This window comes from Hermetia illucens, chromosome 7 (genome assembly GCF_905115235.1).
Source record: "Hermetia illucens chromosome 7, iHerIll2.2.curated.20191125, whole genome shotgun sequence".
Lineage (NCBI taxonomy): Eukaryota > Metazoa > Arthropoda > Insecta > Diptera > Stratiomyidae > Hermetia > Hermetia illucens.
Window position 1 is genome coordinate 11,966,955 of NC_051855.1, and position 21,555 is coordinate 11,988,509.

At 41.9% G+C, this 21,555-nt stretch overlaps 1 protein-coding gene across 7 annotated transcripts; it reads right to left on the reverse strand.

Moving 5' to 3' along the window:
- Positions 1-1,208: 1,208 nt before the first annotated feature.
- On the reverse strand, positions 1,209-21,276 carry LOC119660793 (TAR DNA-binding protein 43). Of its 7 annotated transcripts, none has more exons than XM_038069604.1 (8): positions 21,000-21,275; positions 7,880-8,322; positions 6,439-6,888; positions 5,971-6,281; positions 5,671-5,878; positions 5,172-5,596; positions 4,777-4,884; positions 1,209-2,569 (listed from the first exon to the last, which is right to left on the reverse strand). In XM_038069604.1, the coding sequence occupies exons 3-8, from the start codon at positions 6,683-6,685 to the stop codon at positions 2,486-2,488; spliced, it is 1,383 nt and encodes a 460-aa protein (XP_037925532.1). In that variant the 5' UTR covers positions 6,686-6,888; positions 7,880-8,322; positions 21,000-21,275; the 3' UTR covers positions 1,209-2,485. The 7 variants fall into 7 exon arrangements, with proteins under 7 accessions (XP_037925532.1, XP_037925528.1, XP_037925529.1 ...); XM_038069600.1 differs by having other exon boundaries at positions 5,965-6,281; XM_038069601.1 differs by lacking the exon at positions 21,000-21,275 and adding an exon at positions 20,458-20,981 and having other exon boundaries at positions 5,965-6,281.
- Positions 21,277-21,555: the final 279 nt, after the last annotated feature.

The following is a 21,555-nucleotide window of genomic DNA, read 5'->3' on the forward strand; positions in this document are numbered from 1 at the left end:
CGCAGCTTTAAGTCAGTCTAAGCAGACTTAAAAAAACACAACATTAGTGACCACGGCGTGATGCGCGCAGAGCAAGCTGGAGTTTCCTGACAAGACACGGGCGCGAACCAGAAACCCTTCATGCAGACGACTGAAGCTGACAAGGAACGCTACAACAAAGAAATGAACGAGTATCTCCAGGAGATTCTGGACAAGTCGGAACACCATCATGAGTACCGCAACCTGTCGAAACGTCCACAACAGACAGCAGTTAATTTTCCGTCGCAAAAAGGACGATTTTTTATTAGAATTTTTTTTGTGAGATATTTTATGTGCATTTCGATGTAGTTTTTGTAAAGTGAAATAACATAATTAAGATCCGCCGCAAGAGTCGGCGCTAAAAGTTTTATAAAAAGAAAAAGAATCCTCGGCTCGGTTCCCGTGACATGATCACGTCCGCTTTGGCATGATAAGGTCTGCGCAAATGGGCCTCCGCTCTGTGGGGTTTTGGTGGTCCGTTTTCGATTTTCTCGAATTTTTCTCGTCGAAGTAGTAGTTTTCGAAAAATGTCTACGGACCAGACAGACACGGCAGGCCCATCAAACTCATAGGTAACAGCACTCTGTGCGTGTTCGCCGATTCTGGCGACGGAACCCGGAATTATGGTTCGTCCACTTAGAGGCACAATTTCAAATGTCGGGAATTACGGCAAACGCGATTAGGCTTAATTACGCAGTAGTGGGCTTAGATGAGGAGACCATAGTCCCCGTCACCGACATAGTCAAAGTTGCCTCGTATATTGAACTGAAGAGCGAATTGATCAAACGCCTGCCACTAAGTGAGTCAGCAAAGCTGGATCACTTGCTGGCAGGCATAACGTTGGGCGATCGAACCTCCAGCCTCCAGCGGCTCTTTGGAAGCTTTGGGGTGGTAGATAGTGAGCTCGCTCACCGCCGATCATCTGGACAACCTACGGACCCAGGCATATGTTGGTACCATCGTAGATTCGAGGATAAAGCTACAAGCTGTACACTACCGTGTACAAAAAATTAGGTCCGCGGGGTCCAGGCAACGGAGACCCAGAACGCAACGCCACGTCACCTCACGATCCAAGACCCTCTCAGGTTTCGGACCCCCTCGGAGGTTTCGGTTCTTACCGAATTCGATGGTGCGCTTGGCTAACAACCAAACTTGCATGACCGGTAACAATTCACTTGAAATAAAACACATTTTTTTTTTTCTTTTTTATTACGCAATCGATTTTTCTATTTTCATACTTATTTTAAAGATGCTTATTACAATGAGTACTTATTTTCCTTCACTTTGACGAAGAAAAACACATAAGTCTCTTCATTTTGCATTTACTTCGCAACTACCCATGATTACATAGAAGACTCAAATAGAATCTTCTTGGCAAAATAAGTTTTTTAAACGTTACTTTTCTTTGTTTGTTTGTTTTTTTTTTATTTTTTTTTCTATTTTTCACTTTTTCTTTAAACAACATGAACGAATTACTCACAAATATCCAATCATTATTCGAGCGTAACACGGAAACAAAAAACATTCAAACAAAATAATTAGAGAATCGAAAGTTATTCCAAAAGGAAAGAAAGTTCGATATCCAATTTAAGGAATACATGATGGAAGGGCAGCAATGCATTCTATTGTAAAATAGAGAATAAGGGCATGTACATGATATATGATCAATATTTTTAACATAATTTCAAAACATTCAGATACAAACAGATTTTTTTTCTCTTCAACAAAACGCGCACCTAGATATTCAGAGGATCTATATATATAGATGATGCCTATTTTCCGCAGTTAAAAGTCAACTAAGCGGCGACATATTGAATCATTTCTTGAATAATAACCAACAGATGATGGTTCTTCTAATCTAACATTATTTGTTGTATTGTTTTCTTCTCTTCTTGTCATTTACAAAAGCTTGTTAGAGAAAACTGCTCAAATTCACTGAATAGAAAAAAAATTCAAAGAAGTTCACATAATGGAATTGCCATTTTCAATTCATCATTTACTAGTTTGTATACTATGACAAAAAAAAATCATACCTTTCATGATATTAAATGACTAAACGAAGTGCATACTTTCATTTTATATATATTTATATAAAAACACTGCAAAATTTCCATTTTGTTCAATTACGGTCGCAAGGTAACTGAAGCATTTCACATATGCGCATCTGCTTTATCATGCATGTCTACGAATCACCTTTTCACTCTCTTAAATACTAAAACTACTTTCAAACTCAAAAATTAAAAATAAAAACATTTTTTTTTAGTTTAAACGAAATTTGTCAACATGATTCTAGTAGGAATTCCACTAAATGTATTCTTTATCGATAATTATTAATATATATTTATAAAAACTTCTAGAGCAAAGCTTATGTTTTCTTGTTTTTCCTTTTCAACTTAAAAAAAAAAAAAATCCAGAAAAAAAAATTTAAAAAAAAAACACGTAAATTCCGTTGTTTCAAATGTTTTCTTTAGAGAAAGTTTGGTTTGTTTTCAGATCCCTGTGGGGCTGTTGTTCCGGCTGGTTGTCGAGACCACGGCTGATTGTTACCGCCCTGTAATACGAATCATAAAGAAAATTCTATTTTTTTATCGATTTTTCCTATTTTCCAATCGTTCATTTTATCGTCCATTCTTCACAATTTCTTTTCTTCATAAAATTCGGTCTTCAATCTCTCATGAAATAGAAAGAACTAATGATGAAATATGGAAAGAATTTTTGGGTGAGGAAAACAAAAATGAAATGAAATCTACTTATCTTTCCCTTTCCTTAGACTGAAACCCCTAATTATAGCACACACACATACCAAAACTTGACTCGCAAACATAATAACGCAAACAAAAACTTTTTCCATTCACTTTATCTTTGTTGTTTAACAATGACAGTAGATAGGTCACACACTGACCTGGGGTGAATTCAAAATTCCGGGTTATATCATACATAGAAATGGGATCATCAAATGCATGGCGCAGAACAGTGCAGGAAGAGTGAAAAATCCTTGAAAAGTTCTGGCGTAGACTTAAGCACACTGGCAGGAACAGTAGGCTATGGCGCGTAGGTATGATACCTCAGACGAAAAAGAGATGAACTCAATACACTGGAAACGTCTGAGATAATCTGCACGGCCAGTTCTAAGTCAATCGGCTTAAATAAAACTACCAGACCGGCTCTAAATTCAGACTCCATTAAAGTTAAATTTTCTGTTGCGTATCAAGTAATAAACTTTTTCAACAAAGAGTAACTCCGCTGAGCTCGACGATCTCCGTGAAGAGTTACTCCTCGCTGCAGTTTCTCCAGATCTGCTACCTCCACTTGTTTGGAAATTCCAGGAACCCGAGACCTTCCTCAGAGGGTGGAAGAACGGGATAATCATTAAAGAGTCCAAAGAAGGCCACGTGTCTTGAGTGCGACGACTGGTTGGATATCTGCGTACTCCCTACCATCGCGAAAATATAGCTAAAGTAATCCTGGAACACATCAAAGAACATCTCGAAAGCTGGATCGACAGAGAGCAGGCTAGTTTCCGTTCTGGATCCTCCGGCATTGCACAGTCCTCCGTCAAGGCTGCATCTTGTCACCGACATTATTTCTTTCTCTTATCGGAGACATCCCGTATATCGTCTTGTCCGCAGAATGTGAGTAACATTTTTCTTCAAACACCTCGACTACCGTGATGAGAGAGCAAAGAGATGGCTCTCTCACAGAGTCATGGGCCTTCACGAAATAGCTCTAGATTCGGAAAGCGAGGCAAGTAGAGTCGAACTGAAAATAAACGCCAACAAAACCGAGGTTCTCACCCTGACTGGTCATCGTGCTCGCCCTTCTGCATGAATGACCAGAGCTTTGAACACGTTGATGAATTCTGTCGGTAGCACCGAACTGGATGTCACTCCATGCGCGACATTCACCTTCATTGCCTTCTGCCTTCACTGCCACATCTGGAAATGCATCTAGCTCAACACAAAGATCAAGTTGAGACTGTAATGCATTAAAATTCTTTCTACGTGAATAGCACACGGAAAGTTATCACCACTGTCACGCGAAAGCTCCAAGCCTTCGTGAACACTTGGTTTGCAACGTATCATTGGGATACGCTTGCCTGACACTATTTCGAACAAAGAACTTCGTCGGTGGACAGACCAAATACCCATCGACGTGTTGACCAGGAGAAGAAAATGGCAATGAGTAGATCACACATTAAAGAAGGGTGACAATTCTATTGTTTGCTACGCCATGCATTTGAACCCACTCTACCAAGTTGGGCGACGAGCTGGTCGCCCCTGCATTTGGCATGGAACACTAGAGAAATTATCAATCAAAAAAATAGAATAAAATTGGGGCCCGCATAATTTACACCTTGGACCTGTATACTTTTCACCCAGAGCCCAATTTTCACTCTGGGCTCGGATTTTCTCTCTTCTTTCTCGTATGGATTAATCCTAAGTCCTCTGGCGTGTCTAAAAGTGTAATTATACCGGGCCAATTTCTCTCATTTTCCAATCTCTTCTCTAGTAACCACGTTTCAACCAAACTTCGATAAATAATCTCTAGAAAGACGAAACAATGAAGCCGCCGCTAGAGTTTACATGATTCGAACCATATTTCAAATGACCAAGCCAATCAGCAAAATATTTTTTTTTTGCCAAAACACATCAGATCATACGGCATACAAAAACATAAGAGGTTGCTAGGACCGCATCCACATCCAATCTTTCATTTTGTCTCGAAATAATTTTGAACAAGTAAAAAGAATCCACGCACCTGTTGGGCTTCACCGCCTCCGGCTTGAGTCATCCAAGACAGAAATCCACCACCACCTTGTTGCGAACTACCTGGTTGCGAGTTAGGACCTCCGGTTGCGCCAAAGCCCTACATTGAAAATACGACACAAGAACACAAAATTTGACAATAAGTACTACCATAAAACCGAGCCAATAAGGACGTAAATAATTAATTTTACATATCTAAACTAAACAGAGACACAAAGACTCACGAACGACGTTCCTTCAATTAAACAAAAATATTAATTCCGTTGTTCCCACCATGCGATATCAAGATTCGGACTTGAAATTTAACCATCGACTTATTGAAGTGAAACTTACATTTTTGAGTTAAAATTATCTACGTCCCTCCAGTCTGAACGTCATTATCATTACCTGATCCTGATTTTGATTTTGTAGATTTCCAATCAAACTCCATTGATTTAAAGCAGCAGCAAAAATGGCAGGATTCATTGGTAGCGTATTCAAATTAAGACCAGCCCCTAATGGATTATTCATATTTTGTCCCTGATTGGATGGATTTTGACCTTGAGGATTAATACCGAGCGCTTGTAAATTCGGCATATCCAAATTACCACGATTCTGATTGTTCCAACCGTTATTATGCTGCATCGGTTGATTAGGCATATAAGGACCACGCTGCTGTGGATATGCCATGTTATCTTGTCGATTCATTTGATTTGGCCCACCACGTTGATGTTGGACCAATGGTCCAGCGCCACCGCCACTAGCATTATTATAGTTAGGATTTCGATTTTGCTCGGATTTCGGGGCTGCGTTGGACACATGAACAGATACTCCTATTCCGAAAATGAAAAAAAATATATATATTTGTAAGCCTGGCGTATAATTAGCTTAATAAACTTTTACCTACCTTTTATTATATGATCTTCACCGCATAAGGATTGCGCCACTTCAGGATCTAAAAATGTAACGAAGCTGAATGCGCGGAATGGTTTCGGTATAAATACATCCGTTACTTCTCCAAATTTCGAGAAATATTCACGTAAATCATCGGCCGTTAGATCTTCCGTACAGCGTCCAACGAAAACTTTACAAGGCACTTGATGAACCATACCTTCCTAAGAACGCCAAGAAATAGATAGAAAAAGAAGAAAAAACATCCCTCAATTGTCTTAGCTATTTTCGAACAAATCCAATTTCGTACCCTTACTTTCGAGTTTGGCACTTTGACCTCACAAAGTCTGCCATCGATGAGATGTCTTGATGCCAAAACTCGCATCTGCGATTCATATGATGCAAAACGTATAAATCCAAAGCCTTTTGACTGTCCCGATTTAATATCTTTTTTCACTTGTGCCATTAAAACTTCACCGAATTCTTCGAAATGTTCACGTAAGCTTTGTTCTGATGTTCGCCATGGTAATCCGAGGACAATTAGATCGGTGCAACGTAAACGTGTCTCAATGCGCTTAGTTTTTGCCGTTGAGTTCTCCAAATTGTCGTCGCTTTTGCGTTTGTTTTCTGATAAGACATAAATTTTTTTTTAGTTGGTTAAAAGGAGAGAATTATTTTGACTAGGGATCCATGACCATTGCAACAGCGGTGAATCAAATTAGGTTCTACCCATATTGCTGCAATGGAAGCACTTTTCCAATCACGACAGCGATACTACACTTACCTTTCGGGAATACGCAGAAATAGACTTGTGTACCCCATCCAGATTCAGTGGATGGAGGATAGAACCGGCCCTCATTCGAGCGTACACCACGTATCGCGCGGGATTCAGGATTACGATATTTAAGACCACAAGCACCAGGAAACTGAGCCTGAAGTGTGGATGATAATAAGGTACCATCTTCCTCAACCGGCAGCTCGATTGGCTCTTCGCCCTCATCCTCAGCAACTTGTAGGAATTCCATTGACATTGTAACCAATGTTATGATTGCTGATTCAATAAGGGTATCTGGATTCACTTCTTGTGAGGATGGAACTTTGTATGTTTGATGGTGACACAGTAACGGGGTCTATGTTTGTGCTTAGTATAATATTGACTATTTATTTCAGCCACACTCCGATTTTTGAAAACGCCATACAAATAGTAAAAATGGATGATGTTCAAGCTTGTCCACTGAAAATATTTCGTAGATTTATAGTGCCCCGTAGTGGAGGTAGGTTCGACAACATATAAAGGCAAAGATTGAAATAAATGGAGCTATGCTATGGTTTCCCAACCCGGCAATATAACACAGTTTATAAAGGTGAGTAACTTCTTCTGGCCAAAGGCAATAGAAGACCTTGGACTCTTAAAGAATAAGAGCTAGGATTGTATGCTGATGGGATGCTAATGTGTGAAAGGACGATTTAGGAGAGATATCAATTTTTCTTAACTGATCGATTGCTGGACGCCATCCGGCGAATGGTGTTTAGAAGAAGATATTCACCATCTCTCCGAACCAAGTTGTAACCTTTGAAATTCGAGACCAGTTTTATGAAATCAAGAGCTGCTTGCTATTCTTCAATTTTTTTAAAGTCTTCTGAAATAGGAAATCCATTCAATGGATTTGGGATGGATTATTGGTGGTCATCATTTGGTGAATCCATTTTACTGTAATTTTCTCATCAGAACTGATAGTTGATCGTATTGGGAGAACTACAACCAATGTCTTTTAGATTGGGAGATCTGTAGTGGTTTAAACTATTAGGGGTCATGAAAATCTACATGAAGAACATCATTTTGCTCAGCATACAGTGGAAGCTCCCTCCCTCCTCAAGAATTGTAGGAAATTATAGCCTTTATCGTTCGGCCTATATTGCAGATGGTCTGTTTTAATAACATCTTATTAACGGTTGAGACCATAAATATTATATCCTAGAAAATTTTAACTTAGAACTAGTCCTATCAATAAAAACCATCTTCCAAAAAACAACCATATTCAATCATTACACAAGAGAACTATAGAAATGTGTTATAGAAATCCAGAAAATCAAATACAATATGAAAGGCAAATTAAGTTAAATCAAAATGAAAACCATAAAAACTAAAAAAACTAAAAAAAGTATGAACATAAGGGGGAGACAAAAAAAAACTCAATCAACATCAAAAATTCATCAAAATATACCTTAAATAATTTGTGTCAGACACCACTCTCGCGCTCGTTCGCTCTTTCTTTCGTTCAAAACAAGAGACACATTTAACGAGACACTTGCAGACCACCTTTCTCTCACGTTGTTTCGTTCAGTCGCTCGCTCGCTCTCTATGGTTTCTTATTTTTCTCTTTTTTTTTTTGTTCAATTATATTTTTTCTCTTTTTCTTATTAAGAAAAAAAGGTTTAATATTCATAAAATATAGAAAATAAATTCGCCCGCTTCTCACTATTTCATAGTCGACCTCGTGTAATTTGATTTTTTTTTTAATATAAATAGATTTTATCTTTTTTTTTTCCTTGTTTTTAGGACATTACAAACTCACACTACATACACAATTTATGTAGGATCAGCTGCGCACTCTCTATTTTCAATCAGACACGTTTCAAGTAATTTATATTAAATGCTTATAAAGATCTAGAATTAAATAAAAAAATATATATTTGTAGGATATGCATAGCTATCGGAAAAAAATGGAAATATGGAATTAAAAAACATGGTCCATCGAATTCAGTCGAAAAAGAGGGATTACCCCTAACGAAATAACCAATTGATTTCGTCATTAAACATGATCAAAACAGAGGCCCCGAAATAGATCCAATTCCCTGCGATTACACCAGCTGGCTATGGGTTCTACTACCTTATGCAGGTAGTTCGTTGAAACATCTAACTACCGTAGAATAAACTGAATAGAACTAAACAGATAAGCGCAATTAAATTCCTCAAGGGATTTCGGTAGCCTTGCGGAAATCGTTGAATTTTGATAATCATCCACAGAATACATACGAAACGGTATCACTAAAAATATACAAAAATAAAATTTTTAGTGAAAGTCAAATTACTTCTACATCTTCCCTAGCCTTTGTCTCGTTCACTGGCGGAGTCAGTTAATCTTAATCTTCCTCTTCATGCGTAGATATCATTTTCGAAGAAGCGAGAATAAGGATGCACTTCCCAAACACTAGTTAAAACCGTCGCGTTTGATATCGACCACAATCCATATTGGATCAGGGCCTTGAAGTGTGTTAGAGCACCTCATTCAGAACCGTAACGGTACACTACAGTACACTGTAGAAGGCAATGTGGTCAGCATTGCGCTCGCCCGAGATTATTACCCTGATTTGACTCAGGTACTCATTCACAGCTGAGTCGATTGGTATCCGACGTCAAATTCTACTGTCACCAGTAAGATTTGAACCACGACCTTCCGTACGACAGCCTTGCGCTCTAACCACTCAGCTACCCACCATCAATATTAAAAAATTATCTAAAAACTCCTTGCCTCCAACGGGACCCGGTAAACCTCGTGAAGTGACAAACCAGATCCAAAAGGACTGTCCCCGCTATCATCTTCTGTTCAGACAGTATCCATGCAAAGAACGTATGCCAAGTGAACCAAAACTGATGTTCTCAGGTAAAGAAACAAGTCGAGAAAACCGGAAGCTGGACACTTCAGGTATGAAAGGTTTTGTGTATTTCTTATATAAAAACATCCCCCCCCCCCTTGCACGTAATGTATATGCATATATTATGTCAGAATATCCACTTTTGGGAGCTATGATTCTAGGATGGACTTAATTAGGGTTCTGCGGTCAATTACTAAAAATTATTTGAAAGCCCAGTCAGTGGCGACTTTCTGATCATTTTCAGATTCTTCAGTTTGGTAGGTTCTGAGAATGGCCCCGTGAAAAAAAAAATAACCCATTTTCAGCCCCCGCACTGCCCCCCATGTGAATTACATATCAAAACCAGTTTTGAAAAGTACTAATCGGGACCTTTCATTTGATACCCCACATGACTATATTTGGTGAACAAAAAAACTGCACTCCCCTTTTGCACGTATGGGCACATGGGAAACATGAGGTTATCGTCGCTATATGTGCAAATCACACCGATTTAGAAGACTCTACTTTTCTTAAATGCGCCCCTTTAGTCGTTTATAAGGTTCGCCGTGAATTGGGAGCATCAGACGGCGATACGGAATCTGTTGCAAGATGCAAAAAACACGTGCGACGCTCTGACATTGTCCGATCTGCAGAATTTATTCAAAAAGTGCAAATGATCATTGACTAGGACCCTTGAAAATCAATGAGGGCCCTTGCGGGGGAACTTGATGCTTCTGACCGTCTTATCCGTCGACTTGTCCAGGAAGATTTCCGGTATAAACCCGATGTTTTGCGCAGACGACAGTTCATGTCGAAGCAAACACGAGAACAGCGAGTTATTCAATCAAAAGATTAAAAACCCTGAAGCGCCTGAGATATTATGGTTTTCTTCTGATGAAAAAAACTTTGACCAAGACCAAAAGACCCACCGCAGAAATGACAAATGGCTCTGTTACGATCGTGCAGAGGTTCCTGTTGTCATGCACACGAAGTTTCCAGCTACTGTTATGGTTTTGGGTGTTGTGAACAACAAAGGACATGTCATGCCACCTCACTTTTTCACTCAAGGACTTCGAGTGAATTCTGCTGCATACATCGAGGTTCTAGAGACAATAGTGAAATCCTGGATTGATAGTGTTCGCGTTAACAGCCCATACATCTTTCAACAAGACTCTGCTCCTTCACACAAAGCGATGGTGACACAAAATTGGATGGCTCAAAAATTTCCATGACCACATAACACCGAACTTATGGCCGCCTAGCTCCCCAGACCTTAATCCTCTGGAATATTACGTATAGGGCGTAGTTGAACGTGAAACCAACAAACATCCTCATAACACTATTTCTTCTCTGAAGGCTACAATTAATACCGTTACGGTCAATATGAACAAGGAGCATTTGATTCGGGCATGCAATCGTTTCCGGACCCAAATCGAGGTTATGGCAGCTAATGGAAATTTTATTGAATGAGTTTATCGACATATAATAAGTAAATGTTGTGTAAAAACTTCGTCAAGTTTCATTCATTCATGTTCAAACTAAAAGCTAATTAGTTTTAATCTCAAGTTGTCCTCAAATACCATACGCACCCTGTATACCACGTTAAGACACTCTCGGGGGGAGAACGATTCGTCCTAAAAGCAGCAATGACTCATTTAAGGTAGTGCTCTTCAAGACATCAACCAGACCATAGTCAATGAGTACTCGACCACTTCAAAGTCGAAAGCTAATTTTGTTTTCCTGACAGACCATACCACCCTTAAACCAAGGCTTCAAAGAAACTAGAAAAACGGCAAATACCCACTATCTCTTCCATTGACGTAGAAAAAGTTATGATCCCCCCATCCCAAATTGCAAAATATATCGCAGTCGGGCCCCGGAATTGTCCTTGGCTAAAATTATGCGGACCCCCTTATTATCCACTAATCGGGACCTTTCATTTGATACCCCATACGTCTATATTTGTTGAAAAAAAAAATTGCACCCCCCTTTTGCATGTTTGGGAACCCCCCCCCCCCCCCTCCCTCCCTAAATTCCACGTAGAACGATGTAACTCACTGTATGTGCGAGCGTTCACAGTTCTTCTCTAAAAATTTGCTGTCAATAGGTGCAAGACAGACAGACAGTAAACCGATTTTAATAAGGTTTTGTTTGCCACAAACCGCTTCCCACTTGAAGAGGGGCAGACAAACCTCCATTGGGCAAGCACAAATGAGATGCAAAATAGGCCAACACCATTTACAATGCGCCACCTCGAAATTTCCATCCAAATCCAACATGCGATTACTTATTGTAATATCTAAGCTCGCCAAGCAAAATGCACTGTTCCAAGTGCCAAATCACTAGAACATACCCACGTCGTGAAGACACTTTCAGATCAGAACCTTAAAATAACTGCTGACTACAAAACACGATCGAAGTGCTTAAGGAGCATGAGTCCAAACAAGAAGTGATCATGTCACCCAGACCGCAGGTATGGCAACGAATAAGCACCTCCGCGATAATGCAAGTGGAGATCAGATACTTTTAATCCACAATTAACTCTCTCCCGACGCCAAACCAAAGCAAACCACCGGTGGCTGCCAGATCCGATCTAGGCCTGCCTTGATAAGGAACACCAGGTATCCCCCTTTTGCGACGAGGTCCTCCAATTTGATATCCCTATAAGCTGTCTGGCATCCTGGCTTAGGACATCGCTCCATCTCAGGCAGAGTCTGCCTCATCGTATGGACTTTCCGAGTTGGATCATCCTCTGGGCAGTCCCTTGACCATACGAATTATTAGCAAGGGACTCATCTGAAGTGGCTTTGGCCACGAAGCCTCACCGGAGGTTATCTGGTACCAACCGGAACCGGGACGGCCCTCTGAGAGCATATGCTCCTGGAGAATTCCTGGAGGATGTGTTCTCGGCTCGGTTATTTGCGGTTGGTCCCCTTGTGGGAGTTTCATGGTGATTGTTGTTATGCCTACATCGCAGGTAGAGCTTCTTGGAGCTCATGCATGAAGTTGCGCTGTACAACTCGGGTGCCGTACCCCTTAGTTGCGGCAGAGGTGTTAGACAGACCGAAGAGGACCGTGGAATTATGACTACACGGCAGGTACTCACGTTAAACCCCCAGGACTTTCACATGAATTATTACGATTCTACTGTATTTCGTCCCAAATCCTCAGTCCCTTGACCACACGAGTTATCAGGATTCTGCTGTGTTCACCCCAGGGCGGGATTATCTTTGTACGGCTCTGGAGCAGAAAATGCATTTTCAACGACTGCAAGACACTATTGACTGTGAGCCTCAGCAAAAGACCCTACAGGAACGAACGAAAAAAACCATTGTTAAAAAGGCCGTTATGAACGGTCTAACTCTGAGAGGAACAAGAAATCTTGAATTGAGGCTTATTTGATAGCTGGCTACGTCACCAAACTTTGTCCCACCAGAACTCTGAGGGACTAGCCACCGATGATGTTCTGGATTGGTCAAAAACTGATCTTGGCAAAAATAAGTCATTTTAGTTCTTTTATCCGTGATTGCCACTCTGCTCGGAAAGCTGGATCGAATACGACAACGACGACTTTGAAACTAGCATATCCAGAGCTTCCAATGAAGCAACTAACGCTGACGGTAATTTGAAAACTTCTCGTCTGTGTCGGGAGCTTACGAAGAAGTGACGAACGACAGTACCAACCTTAAAAAGCAAAAAGGGATCAACGTTGGAATAAAGACATCACCAGCCGTGGAAAGTAGGGAATTTCATGATTACCAAAAAATAATTAGAGCGCTGAACTCAGAGGCCGCTCCGATAGCTTAGATCTTCAGAACCAGTCCGTAGCATTCACGAAGGAAAGGAGCTCTCCCACCCTGGAGGTAGAAACATCCCTGAGGCCCCAAAGAATGGTTTACCCAGCGTTCGTAGCCTGATTATTCTCTGCAGCTCGGGAAATGCGAATCGTAAGGTATGCCTAGCTTGGCGGCATGGTCCCCTATGGGCCAGTACCCCTCGAGGGTGTCCGGTAAATAGTATGCGAACATCTGTTGGAATCTAACCCCGATGTGCACTGTCTACATTTATATTGATACGAAATTCAACAGAGGACAGGAATTAAGGTCTAATAACCAAACTACGTTCGGAGGAACCAATCCAAAGCAGCACACCAAACATTGCACAAGTTAATCGCACAACAACCACCGCGGAAATACGACGAAGCTAAAATTCAGCACCTTGAACCAACCCAACTATGCCAAAACTGGTAAATACCAGAATTCCTCCAATCGTCGTTAGGTTGCTGGGAAAAACCATCTCTCATCTCTTGGGTAGCAAGACAAAATCCTTCATATACACCCTCGGTCCTAAAAACAGTTCTTTCTCTCTCCCGTCAGAGAAAACCCCTTCGTTGGTTATTGGTAACCTCGACCACTGGCTAAGGCCCTCTTCCCGACTGCACGATAGTCCACTTCGAATAGATTCTACTCGTGGGTTGGATATGCGGGGCCTTCTTGTTCTTTAACCTTTAGTCCTTCATCAGCGAACTAATATCGCTGCAACAAATATGAAGCAACTGATACAAAACAGTTGAGGAGGTTATGCGGTTAATGCGCTAGATCCAGTTTTCCACAATAACAACAATAAATGGGGCGGCATATACGGGCCAGGTGGGTAGCCCAAGAGATTATGGGAGCAGCCAATTAGCACAAGGGTCCTAGCCTCGTTAAAATTACGCCGAGGTGGAATACACTATTCTAAACCCGATCCCGGTATTCAAACTACGCGAGATAACAACCCCTTCATTTACTCTTTCTTTCCCGTTATTAGTCTATTAAGGAAAGTTTCACTGTGTCCTTAAAGAACTATTGTGCCTCCGTTCAGGTGATTTGCCGATGTGCTACACAGCGACCCTCTAATGGAATTCCACGAGCCGCAATGACCTCCATTAATTAAACCTTCCCTTAGGCTGTAATGTGCGGAATCAAAGAGCGCGAGAATGCTCAAAATCCACAACTGAACTAAAACCTTAAAAACCTCTGTAAGGAAGCTAATGTAGACCCCTGGATACACCCTACCGAGTGGTCATGTCGAAAATAAAGAAGTAGAAGATACCGCAGCTAACCTCTCCGATAATGCTGAAATCAATAGTGTCCCGAAAAGATGAAAAACCCTGGTTTATTCAATCGGAGCAACCAATTCAAAGATCATTCCTCATATCGCCAAAGATGAATTACTCAAGTGTATGCGACAAGAAAGCACCGAGACTTGATGGCGTTCCGAACAAAGAAGGGAGAGCTGAAACAACATTTGGTTTCGTTACCAAAAGGAAACAAACGACCTGGAAATCCCCCCTTTCTCTTCTTTATTTGGTGTGGTAACTCCTATAGGAGTGCTGACTGCAAAAGTGATTGACATTTCAGTGAATAGCATGTTTTGAAAAGCATGTGAAATTCCGTAAAAGCCATTTGGTACTGAAGAATATAAGGACTTCATCGATACCCATTGGCCTGAGTCCAATGCTAAATATGAAGGGAGTAGTGGAGGAAAGGAAGTCAAAGGCATTCTTGAAATTTTTAAAAGGTCAGTGGACTTGAGAGGTGTTCGCTATCTGGATTAACAGCAGATGGTGACACAAAAAATCATAAAGCAATCTTTGAGGCTAAACCATATGGAGAAGGTAGTTCGGTTGAAAAAGAAAGAATGTGTTAACCATGTTAGCAAAAGAATGGGCTCGAGACTTGGGAACTTAGTAAAGCATCACCTTTCTCCGAAAGGGGAAGACAAATTGACTGGAGCGCAAATAAAAAAGTTGTCCAAATATTATGGAAATGCAATTAGAAGCAACGCTTTTGAGAAAGGCCATAATGGCCACCTATTACCACCGTGCCTCAACTGACAAAGACCCTCAACACTTTCACTGCCCGCAAGGTGAAACTTCGTGGTGTGGCTGGCAGCAGGCTATGGCAAAAAATCAAGAATACAAGCACCAGGATGTCCTTCCCTATGAAGTTATAGCTGTAATGGAATCAATCTATAAGGACCTAACAGGAGAAGAGTGATTGACAAGATATGTAGGATCCTCTAATGAAAACGCCAATGAAAGTTTCAAGAGCATGATTTGGAAAATTGTGACAAAGACACCGTTTAATGGCAAAGTGGTAGTTGAAACTGATTGCAATATTGCTGTCTGCCTGTTCAATGAAGGGCACTTCACTCTCATGAAGATGATGGAAGAGTTAGGTGTGACTACAGGAAACCAATCTTTCAGTACAATGGAAAAGAAAAATGCAGAAAGGATTTCAAAGTCAGAAACCCAAGCAGTAGTTGCAACAAAAGTAGCGAAGATCTCCCTTAGAGAATGCAGGAGAAGAGCCCAGGAGGAAGTCATAGAAGAGGATGGAGTACTGTACGGCCCGGAAATTGATTCAGACTGGCGAGAATCGCTTTATCCAAGTTTTTTTTATAAAGAATTCTTTTTTTTTTTAAATCGAGTTTTCCCAAAATTTGAAGCGGCGGGCGCTCCTCAGGGTGATAATTTAATGCGGTTTGTAGGCAATACCAGCTCATTCTCGTGTGAACCTCCAACTTTAGTCTCTTTTAAAAACTTTAAAATCAAAATTTTTTAATAATTATTTTTTTGTTGAGGATGCGAGGAAGAGTCCTGAGTCCGCATCCACTTGATGACGGACCGTCAGTCAACTTTTTTAAGTTATTTTTCACATTTTTTTTTAAGCCAGGGACGAAAATGGGAGATTCACACGACAATTACAAGTGTCTCGAACAATAAGAATTTTGGTTTTTATGTTTCAGACCGACCGGAGAGTTGCAATCGTGTCCGAAGAAAATGGACGCCGTTTTTTACACACCAAACGACTTTGGGACGCAGAGGGGGCGAGGAAGGTCTTTTTTTCTTTAAAAAAAAATTGAAGCCAAAGATGTGGCCAATAATTCTATTTAAAAAATAAATACCTAATTTGCAAATGTTAGCCTTGATTTACTTCCACCAATATTACACAGAGGTATTGCTTGAGGTCGCCGCGTAAACCTGTCGATGATCATAAGGCAATACTTGAATCCGTACGAATCTCTCAAAGCGCCGATGATGTCGAGATAGATAGCGTGAAAGCGCTTGGCAGGACCGAAGAAATACACCAACTTCCTTTCGAACGTGCTTGTTGATTTTTCACTTCTGCCACGCTATGCACTGTCTGGCCCAAGAATTCATGTCCTCGTTCATGGACCGCCAGAAATATTTTTCAGTGACCAACCGGTTCGTCGTCCATCGGTGCGCAAGGTCGTAAATCGCGTGGAACACTTCCCTGCGAAAATCGGCCGGAATGAATAGCATGGGTCCTTTATTTGAAGTCTCGCAGAGTAAGTAAGAGTTTGAGCGGAAAACAGGAAACTCCTTGAATTTATATTTGGAATTTGCCTTCAAGCTCTGAAACTCCGCGTCGTCTTTTTGTGCCTCAGCGATTGTCGTATAATCGACCAAGGCGGGGACTGTGACCTCCGAAATTCGAGACAAAACGTCTGCAACAACATTGCCTTCACCGCACATATGTTGGATAGCAGAAGTAAACTGGCTGATATAATTCAAGTGCCTAAGTTGGCGAGAGGACGCTTTGCCGGGCTTTTGTTTAAGCGCGGGGTCTGTGAATACAGTGAACACCCTGCCCTCAAGGGAGAAACGGAGTTATTTTATAGCGCGGTACGCGGGTAGAAGTTCACGACCGTAGCTGCTGTAGTTGCGTTGAGCGCTTTTGAAAAGAAACTCAACGATTGCCAGATTTGATTTATCCGTTGGTGAAGAGCGGCCCCTACTGCAGTATCTGACCATCAACGAACATAGCTAAGGGAACATCTGGCTGAGGAAATGTCGGCAGTGTTGCCTCAACAAGCTGCTGTTTGGCCGTCTCAAACGCATGGGCAGCCTCAGCAGACCACGCAACCTCGAGGGAGTCTTTAGTTTTGGGTGCGTACGGGGCACTCTCAAAGAACGCGGGACCAATCAGAGGCCCATCACGAGTGGAAAAGCGACTTCACGGGCGGGAAAAAGCCTGGGAGAACCTACAGGTCTATGATTTCGAGAAGTATAGGGAACAACTGCACCAGCCGCGGAAGTTTTACCAACAAGTCAGTAGGATGGAACCTTATACACCCCGATGCTCATCCTGCCGAGCCAAAGAGGGAAATCTGATTTCCGATAGAATCGGAATATTGGAACGATGGTTTGAGAGGAGTTTGATGAACTGCTCATAAGCCAAAATATCGGCGAATTGGAGGTCCTGCCAGCTGAGGACGACAAATGCCGCTACCATGAGGTAACATCCGTCCATCAAATCATAGGTCGTGAGCAACCTATGGAATTACAGCCGAATAGGTTAAATATGGAGGCGACCGGCTACACCAAGCAATTAATCTATTTATACTCAAGTTATGGGACAGTGGATCAATGCCTGATGAGTGGCAATGAGGTATTATCGGTCCATACATAAAAAGAGGAATATTTTGCAGTCCAGCAATTATGTGAGGTATCACATTGCTGAGTACTATCTATAAGATATTCTCCGTTATCTTGCTAGGTCGGGTACCCAAGTCTCCACAAAGGAAGAGACTAGAAGGGAAGAGTTGGTTGTTGGAAGCAATAGGAAGGCTAGGACGACTAGGCCAATTGAGCAAGGGGAGGCTGAAATTTTCACAAAGGATAGTAAAAAGTTTCGACAAGCTGTTAAACAATTCTTCGTTAAGGTGGGAAGGGCAAGTACAGGGGACGTAGAGACGAGATACAATAAACGGGTGAGAGTTAGGCGCGGAGACATGTAGGACAACACAATCATATGGTGAGCCAAAAGGGGAATGGTTCTTTAATTGCAATTAGGACTCCATCACCAGTGGATTTACAGGACGCAGCAGAAAATGAAATACCCCCAGCTTGGTCTTTATACCCCTTGCATTTTGATAAAACAAACGGACAGGGAACACAGGACTAATTACATTGATGGGCGATGCAGACGAAGTGCCCTTACATTTACTCGCGAGTTGCTACGCTTATATGGCTTAATAAACATACCTTCAGGCCAGAAAGAAGGATTCCCAATTGTGTTACATTTGTAAGTGGAAGTGACTTTAAAAGAAACTACCACATGGTCGAGGTTGCTGTCTTTCGTCAGTATGACACAAAACAATGGTGAAAGTGCACCGACCTTACTTTTTATGTAATCCAACACCTCGTCCGTAAAAGTGGCGAACGGAAGCCTGGAAACAAGCAGCTGTTTTGATGGGGAGGGCACTTTTAACCTGGAACGGCCGGCATGATTGAATTAAGTCTCGCGATTAGAGCAGCGACTGGGAGTGGAGCCTCCCAGTTGTGCTGCAATTCGTAGTATACAGTGGAGGCTGTGAGATTGACGGGCCTGCTCGACAACGTTCATCGCTTAGGGAGCTGGTGTCCCCCAACGGTGAATACAGGTTTAATTTTGGCAACTTCATTGATTTATAAAAGGTCCTTATGGTGGGGGATGCAGGCGAAATATAACTACAGGAACGTCTTGCAGGGAACCATGTGAAATCTATTTGCTTTGATAGACTGCAATGCAAAATGAGGATGTTTGGAAGTCCTAACTAAGGTAAGCATACACCGGAAAACTTGTTGTTGCGCTAGAAGAAAGAGAACCCTAGTTTCTTCAACCCAACCTTTAATAGGTTAATTATACTACCCTGTCACCTTTGGCCCCCCTACATGAGGATGGACGATTCCGTAGCCTACATAACGACGAAATCTATGAGCGATACCATGACCGTCCGGTTGGGGATAAAATCCGAATCAATAGGTTACGACGGTGGGTGGGTCAGTGAATTCGTACGGATGAGGGTGATCCAGCCTGGAAAGTCTATAAGGGCAATGTCTATGGTAGGAAAAGAGGACGAGGCAGATCCTTCTTGAGATGAAGCGATGGCGTAGGTCAGGACGCCAGACAGCTTTTAGGGATATCGAATTGGTGGACCTCGGCGCAAAACCAGGATGTCTGGGGTTGTTTATTAAGGCAGGCCTAGACCGGATACCGGTTGATGCGCCGTTGATGATGATGATGAAAGTAAATATGATCATCCGGGAATCGTGCGCTGGTCAAAAGATGGTTAGCAATAAGTCGTTACACACCGTCCAGTTCATCCAAACTTCCGTCCTTATTTTGAAGTGTAGTAAGTTCGATAAGCCAATAAAGGACCCAGAATAGATCCCTGTGGGACGCCAGAAGAGGGGGAGAAGGGGCAGGAAGTACAGCCAGGACGACAGACAGCTTCTAGGGATATCGAATTGGGGGACCTCGGCGCAAAACCGGGATGTCCGGATGTCCTTATTAAGATAGGCCTAGGCCGGATACCGGTTGTTGCGCCGTTGATGGTGGTGATGGAAGTAAATATGAACATCCGGGAATCGTGCGCTGGCCGAAAGATGGTTAGCAATGAGTCGTTACACACCGTCCGGTTCATCAACACTTCCGTCCTTATTTTGAAGTGTAGTAAGTTCGACAAGCCAATAAAGGACCCAGAATAGATCCCTGTGGGACGCCAGAAGAGGGAGAGAAGGAGCGGGAAGTACAGCCAGGACGACAGACAGCTTCTAGGGATATCGAATTGGGGGACCTCGGCGCAAAACCGGGATGTCCGGATGTCCTTATTAAGATAGGCCTAGACAGACAGACAGCAAGTTCGACAAGCATCCTGGGATGGCGGCTTCCATCGCAAGGAATAGGCTACAAAGGAATTGAGGCTCTTTCTTAATATATGACGAATCTCCTGGCACTTTCAGAGCATAGACAGCCTAAAGTCTATCGCTCGATCACTGGTAACAATCTAATGCCCACCTCATCCGGCTCTCCAGACGAGGAGTTCACAAAGTTCTGAGTTCTCGTGCATTTAAGACAAAACAGACTTCTCTGGATGAATTGACGCGTTGCATACGAGCAGAAGTGGTGAACTTGATGACTGCAGCGGTTGTACTAAGGAGGAACGTTAATACGCGAATATTTCTCATCCTTTTCGATAATCCCGCGACCACCTCTGCTTTCCTTCAATCATTCATTCAAGAAATGCAGTAGCAAAATATCTGCGCACAGAATACCAAAATTCGCCGGTCGCTACCCTCCAAATACACCAAACGACCATGTCGGCCTGTATTTACCTCCGATTCCAATCTCCCCCTCTGGGTGCACATCAACGGGAGGCAATCAGGCTGCCGGCGCCTAACTCCTTTTCATCAATCACACCATCGGGAACGCCGCCTTCTTACGCAAAGAAAAAACCTACAGACAACCAGTAACTTCTTGGTTTATTCACTGTCAATAGAATTACGAGAGCAATGGCTAAATATAGACACAAGCATACGTTTTTATTCTGTAACTCGTGCGGGCATCGTGTTAAAATTGGCACGAGACCTCGCTCACTCAACGCCTCTCCGAGCTAGGAACGGACACAAAGCGACGACGATCCAGAGCCCTATACGCTAACAAAAATGAATCAAAATGCACACAAGATCCGAGCAACAGACCCGCTCCAATTACATCAAGTCGCACGCTTTCAACGCCAAAGCAAATTCCTTTCATTTAAATTTCCCTCAACATTTGCGCTAAACACCCAACGCAGCCATAATCATATTTAATATGTCAAATAAACTCTGTACAGTTATGTGTAAAAATGTATAATAAAACAGAAGGAAAACTATACTTTTTTTTTATTCTTGGTCGTAACAAAATCACACTTTTGCTGATATTCTACGTTCTCACAAGATGCTGTAGCCATGAATAAGTGGGGGAGGAAAATTATCACACGCATAAGATAGGGTAAATTTTCTTCCGGCACACTTTTAATAAATTGCGCAAAGAAAAAAAGAAACAATCACACCGACTCTCGCGAAACACACTTTTACACAAGCACGCACTAAATACCGCACTGCGATGACAGTGGGCCTAAGGAAGACATCGCGAAGTAGAGTGACTTATGTTGCGACAAGTGAATATGAAATCTATGTGGAATGGGAATTGAAGAAAAGTACGTGATTTTGATCTAGTACAATCTTATCGGATGATCGTTCAATGTCGGATGAAATTTACAACACTTAAATATAGACGAATTGCAAGAATTATCTTTTTAGAAAATAAATCGCAACCGTTTCATAAGACAGATAAAGGCTCAAAATTATGTTTCACAACTTTCAATAGCTGGAATTCCTATGAACGACTGGGTTGCTATCAAGAAAGAGGAACCCCAGACAAACACCCAA

Excerpts from the sequence above, each read along its gene's own strand:
- LOC119660793 (XM_038069602.1), bottom strand. The coding sequence starts at position 6,685 with ATGTCAATGGAATTCCTACAAGTTGCTGAGGATGAGGGCGAAGAGCCA. Across the intron at positions 5,879-5,964 it reads TGCCAAACTCGAAAGTAAGG|GAAGGTATGGTTCATCAAGT; the intron begins GTACGAAATTGG and ends TGGCGTTCTTAG. Across the intron at positions 4,885-5,171 it reads AAAATCAAAATCAGGATCAG|GGCTTTGGCGCAACCGGAGG; the intron begins GTAATGATAATG and ends TTTTCAATGTAG.